Below are 6,155 nucleotides of genomic sequence, written 5' to 3' on the forward strand. Positions count from 1 at the left end.
TTCCCAGGAGGGCAGGCAGAGAATGTTCCCAGGTTTCCTGGGCGCTGTGCAAAGCCAACGATTCACCCCCTTTTTCACTCTTGAATGAAAAAATATTCCCTGTGACCCTGCCAGTTCCCTGTCCACGTTCTCGCTTCCTTCCTTCGTATGTCTTGTTTGGAACCTTTCAGCATTTTGATTCTAGATATACATAGTTGTGGAAGTGTAGAAGATAAAGGGGTAGTATCTACGGCTCTTAGCAGAGCCAAGTCCTTTATGAGAACTGGGCATCTGATTGCTGCAAGCTGTTTAAAAATCCAGCAACATACAGAATAGATGATTGTATGGGCTATGTATGACAGCAGAAGAGATGGGAGTTTTCGGAACGCTTAAGCAAGTTGTAATACACATGTAGAAGCTTTTTTTCTCAGTTCCGAATTAGCTAATCAGTTTGAGGTAATACCATGATTTTTATTTTCTCACAGCGCGGCAATAGGGGTAAATCAAGCAAGGTCATATGTCTTCCTAAATTTCCTGATTACAAGTGGCCGAGGTTTCTTCCCAGTCTGTTTTCCTTAGGCTTCTCCTTCACCCAAGCCCCCAGCTGGCCACAGGGAATTGTGAGGTTTGGCGAGAAGTCAAATGACAGGAAGTCGTTTTCCCATCGTGGTTAAATAGATCCACTAGGTGCCATGAATTGCGTTTCAGTTGTCTGCCATTCTCTGCTTTCGTGGTTAAGCAACAATGTTTGAAGAATGTTTTAATTAGTGAACCTGCTTTCATTAAATATCTTAATTTGCAAATACCTTTTATGATTAATTTCCAGCTTGGTCTCCCTTTTGTACTAACGGGCTTTCTGTGCTCCCAGTTTGTGCCTTGTTCTATCGTACATAGCAAACAGTACTTTCATCCTATATCTTAAGACGACAGGGTATTTTGAAAGTGTTGTAGACAAAGTTCATAATTTTTGAAGTTTAACCAACTGATATTAAACACTGTGAACTTCAGTCCCTATAAGTAGGGGAGATCTTAAACTTCACTGGCCTCAGTTACTGTTTTTACTTAGGAAGTCTTCCTTTTCCTCCACCTTCCTGTTGCTTTCTGGCTAAAAGGTTGGAATGGATTTTTTTCATCCAGAACATTTCTATCTCATAAAGCTTACGTTTCTTTAACTTCACTTCACTTGTAAACTCGCTTCCTACCTTTCATTTCATTATGAATTTCAGTCAATATTCATTTGTTACTGTGTTATAACATTGAATGGACAATTGAGCTGAGAGGGAAAAATCATTTTGTTCAGATTATTTCTGCACAGTTCCATAATGCAGTATAATATATATTATGTTAAAAACTACAAATTAAAACATTCTTAAATTTTCTGTTTCTGAAGAGATTAAGAGCTTGGGAAGAAGTACTTTATTTTAGTATGAGCTTTCTTCACTGCTGTCATGTGAAAGTTGGGGAAAGTCCAGTCCAACCAGGAAGATACCTATTTTGACTTTTATAACAGATGACACAGTAATTAATTTTAATAACAGAAAGATAGACATCGGGTACTGAATGGAGTGCCAAGATAAAATGTACTCAGAGTTGTGGTACCATGCCTAGTAATATTTGGTACAATAAAACAATTTCAAAATAATATAGGTAATTTTTTTTTTATGGTTAAAGAAGGATTGGAACAAAAAGTGCAGCCTCCATCTCCCACAAAGAGCAAAGCAGAGCAGCCTGAGGACCTGCAAGATGATGCTGAAGGTAGGTGGTCTGACAGCTTTTCAGAGCTCTTAATCAATTTTGCATTTTGCGGGGAAAGCTTTACTCTGAATTCATAGGAAAGAACTGGAAAACTTTCGAAGTGTTTGCAAACAACATTCTTAAATGAAAGTTCCTTCTGGCCTCGATCATGAGATTGTAATTCTTCTGAAGTGTATTTCATCTCAAGGTAGATTCAGGATTACAAATGCTATTTTTATGTGATGGGTAACTGATTATTGCTGATATATAATGAGAAACTGTTGCTGTTGTATCTCTAACCTGTTCTGACTTTGTGTAATTAATAATACAAAATGTAATGCATGTTGTGCAGGGCTTGGGTCGTAGTCTGGTTGGTTACGTTGGTCAGGTAAATCAGCTACCCGCTGCAAAACACGGAGCAATAAAATTCTTGCTTTTGTTTTCTACAAGAAATTTTTGCTGTGTCCTTTTCCACTCCGGTTACGGTGTTTATGGTCTGGACCTATGCAGTGTATTACCCGTATCCGTGGCCAGAAGTCAGAGGTGCTTAACACTATGCCTGTAGCGTTGTTCCTGTAAGATTGCTTTCTTGCGCTCGAGGCTTCACAGGGCAGCTTGTCCATGTGTACGGGCGTGAATGTTCTAAAATTGGATGAAAGTATTTTTTCTTAATTGGTATGTCATTGGGAGAGTTGTTAAAAGATGTCAACATCAAGGGCTTATTTTCAGACTGCAGAGTCTCACATTGCTCTGCTGTGGGTGAAAGAGCGAAATGCCCTAATGCTGGAGAATTCCCCTTATGTGAAACAGTTAAAAGGATGAACCTTCATCTTTATACCATGACAGTTCCTTATCATGGATTTTCATTGACCTAATGTTCCTCAAATGACATGTCTCATTCTGCACCTCAACCAGTGGCTCCACGATCTTCATCGTTTTGACCCAGCGCTGTGCATTCAGCTCCTAAAATATTCTGACTAGGCTATAGTGTGAGTCATAAAGAGCAGAAAACTGTTAACATCTATCACTTTAAGTAACTGCTAGTAACATCCTGTCACTAACATTGTGACTGGTTGTTAATGGCAAGTACTTAAAGCAATAGCTGTCATCACCTGGAGGGTGGGGGGGGACCCAAGAAATCTCGTCCTGACCCGTCGTCTTTCCTTTCATGCTGCACTAAACCCAGCTGACGTTAAAATACCAATTTTATGTTTGGATTAGAGAATTCGGTGATGACAAACCACACGTCGATTTGTGAGCAGGCTAAGCGGCGTGTGAACTCGTGGTGTCATTTTCCATATTCCTAAATAGGTGAAACAATAATAGTTTTTATGATATATTTATATTTGGAGCGTGGCTAGAAGCTTTCATTGTATCAGTGTCCAAAAAAAAAAAAAAGAGTTGCAAAACTGTAAGTTTTTCCCTCCATTGGAAAAATAACTGATGATGTTCCACTATTTCTGTGGTTTACTAGATACTGTTTGCTAATTTACTATGCCTGACAATGTTTCCTGGTGACCTACAGCTCACTTTGTGAAGCACAAACAAATGCATCGTAAGGGTGAAGTAAATAGCATGGCAATAGAATGATTGCATTACCCTCGAGCTGTAAAATGCCTGAACTCGTTGAATTTGATGCTGCACAGTCGATTTTGCTGATGCAGAATTGAGGCCTGTAACACATAATCACTGCTGCAGAATTTTATCTGGCCGGAGATGGAGTCCTTCTCCTTAGGCAGGAATCGGGCCTGTAATGTTTGGGACTGAAAGTCTAAATTTAGACTTCAGGGTAGTTGTGATGGAGGGGGAAAAAAAAAAATAAATAAATAAAGTATTTGCTGGGGACGGGGCAGGTGGGGAAGAAACCTGGATGGGATTTCTGTGGCGTTACCTGTGCCTCTGTTTTGAGGAGGAGTCAGGCCGGGAGGCTCCAGACACTGAATTCCTATCAAGTTGCCGAGTGGCTGCGGTCTAATGTAACACACCCATGAGCCCTTCCCATTTCAGTAAATGGGATTTGCACACGTTTGTCTGAGAATAGGATTTAGTTTCTACTGTTGTAATTATTAGCTGTTGATTTTGGCTAATTAAATGAACTTTTAATGGGGAGACTTGAAGATTATGAAAGCTGTAAATATGTGACGTGAACCAGAACCACGTCTGATTAATTTTATTTAGGTAGGAGTTTGTCTTTGCTTCCAAAAAAATGCCCTTTTTTTTTTTCTTTCTTTTTAAAAGAACTCCTGAGTAGCTAGTGCATACAAGCAGTCTCAAATAAAACACAGTAAAGCCAAACTCTGCCTGAGGTCAACTTTGTTGAATTTTCCTCATGGTAAAACTGAAATGCTTTGTGTTTTAACTTTGGGATAGTTTACATGCTTTACCCCAAGTTTAAAACAACAAAAAACAACGACAAAAAAAAAAAACAACAAAAAAACAAAAAAAAAAAAAAACAAAACCAGCAAACAAAAAAACCCAACCCATAGCTTTTAGTAATAAAAGCAAGTCCAAAGATACTTACAATTTAACATGAGATATTCTTTTCCCCTTGGTAACATGACCAGATATAAAATAGACATGGGGGCACAGGAAGAACCAGATATTTTTTTCCTCTGCTTAGTTGTCAGTGTCCTTTTAGGCTGAAGATGGGAATGCAACTTGCTATTTTAACAGCCTCACGCATGCCCTTGTGGCAGTCTGTAAAAACTATTCCACTGAGTTCAGTAATATTTCTGCTGTAATATTTTTCTCCAGCATGCCAAGCTGGTTCATTGGCTAGAGGTAATGGAGCAATATCTTTTCAGTGCATGTCAAAATCTCCGCAGAAGATCACGGCAAGTAGGCTTCTTCATTATTACCCTCTCTGCAATCAAGGAAAGTCGAGTAAGTGGCTGTATGTAAGGAGCTTGTTTTGCAGTAAGCTAAAATAAACACTTGACATGCTAATGAAAGCAATTTTATACTGAACCTCTAAAGTATTAATGGTGTCAGTTGTTATGCTATTAGATATATTGTTCTCTGTCTTCAGACCGTTGATAGAGAAAAGCAAGTGTGAACTGCATAGCGGGTTCTCCTGTCATTGGTTGTATTCGGTAGTTTTTCACTGTAGCCCAGGTTGTTGTCTGGGGAAACGGATAGGCTGGATACATGGAGAAACGTTCTTTACGCCCAGGTTCCCTGCAGTATTTCAGGTCTGACATGTGCAAACATGCGGTGTAATTTTCTACACATACACACACCCCGCCCCTTTCCTGGGTCCTGGGAGAGTACAATCAGCCAGTGATAATTTTGCCTTTCCCCTCGGTCAGGTGCACTCAGTGATTGAGTGATTGTAAAGTCTCAGGTGAGAGAAATATGTTTGGCACTAAACAAAACTTAGCACGTCTTACTTGAGTAGCTTCACAACCCAATCCTAAAGTAATTCCATAGACGAAATGGCCGTACTTGTCACAGCATAGCAGCCACGGGTTAGCACAAACGCCACAGGTCACCGGTTCTCATCCTGGTGATTGTCACCGAGCAAAAGCAAGCCATTTTTACAAAAGTGTAACAAAACAAAAATTTGAAGCGTTGCTTATTTCTCTTAGCTACCTCCTCAAATGTCCTCGCATATGTGCTGGACGGTGAGGTGTATGCAATAGATTTTCTTGATACTGGAAGAAGCAAAACTGTTTGCCCTTTCCTTCCTTATGAGATTTCTCAGCGAGGTAGAAAACGGAGCCTGCCCAGGGGCTGCTCCATTCCCGCTGTGGTCTCCAGGTGATCAATATTGTATCAAAGACAACTAATACATCTAATAACAGCAGGACAAATGCCTGATCTTTCTCCTCCTCCAGGAGAAAGATAATGTGTGCAGCAAAAGCTGTTCCTGTGCCTCCTGAGGTCAGGATCCTCCTTGCCTCCCCCAAGGCGTGTGAAGACAGAACTGGAGTTGTGCAAGTTGTCTTGCCCCAGCTTTTCTCATAAGCGTTTCCCAAAATGAATGCCTAAATTCTTCCCGATAGATTGAGAGGCTGTTGGTCTCACGCGATCACCTTAGCTGAGGCCCAGTATATGTGCAAGGAGGTAGTCTGTTGGAATTGCTGGTCTGGGATGAACTTTGTCTGCTTTCTGTTCACTTGGTGGGAAGGAGAATAGTTTGATGGATAAGCCAAGTCAGGAAGGTCAAAATGATCACGAATCACGTTTAAGGTAGTTGGTAGAGTTGGTTCCTTTGCCTGATGAGGTCATCATGCTGTCGACCCGCTTAGCTTTTGTTTGGCTTTCATCAAACGTCTGAAACGCTGCTTGGCAGTGTCGAGAGTCCGAGGCTCACCAGCAGGCTCCTGCCTCGCTCAGTGGGTGCTCTGTCCATGAGAGATGTTGGTCTAGCGACTGGAGCGCACAGTAGAAATGAGACGAAATGGAGTCGCATCTTAGCGCAGCAACTCATTGGTTCAGCA

The 6,155-nt window shown here is 40.8% G+C and overlaps 1 protein-coding gene across 1 annotated transcript in view; it reads left to right on the forward strand.

Annotated features, from left to right (window-relative positions):
• MACROD2 (MACRO domain containing 2) overlaps positions 1-6,155 on the forward strand; it is an 886,475-nt gene that overhangs the window by 822,573 nt on the left and 57,747 nt on the right. The window contains exon 10 of the mRNA XM_009895432.1: positions 1,651-1,734. Coding sequence (XP_009893734.1) covers positions 1,651-1,734 — 84 coding nt within the window. The remainder of the gene's footprint in view (positions 1-1,650; positions 1,735-6,155) is intronic.

This window comes from Charadrius vociferus, unplaced genomic scaffold (genome assembly GCF_000708025.1).
Source record: "Charadrius vociferus isolate BGI_N301 unplaced genomic scaffold, ASM70802v2 scaffold112, whole genome shotgun sequence".
NCBI classification, from domain to species: Eukaryota; Metazoa; Chordata; class Aves; order Charadriiformes; family Charadriidae; genus Charadrius; species Charadrius vociferus.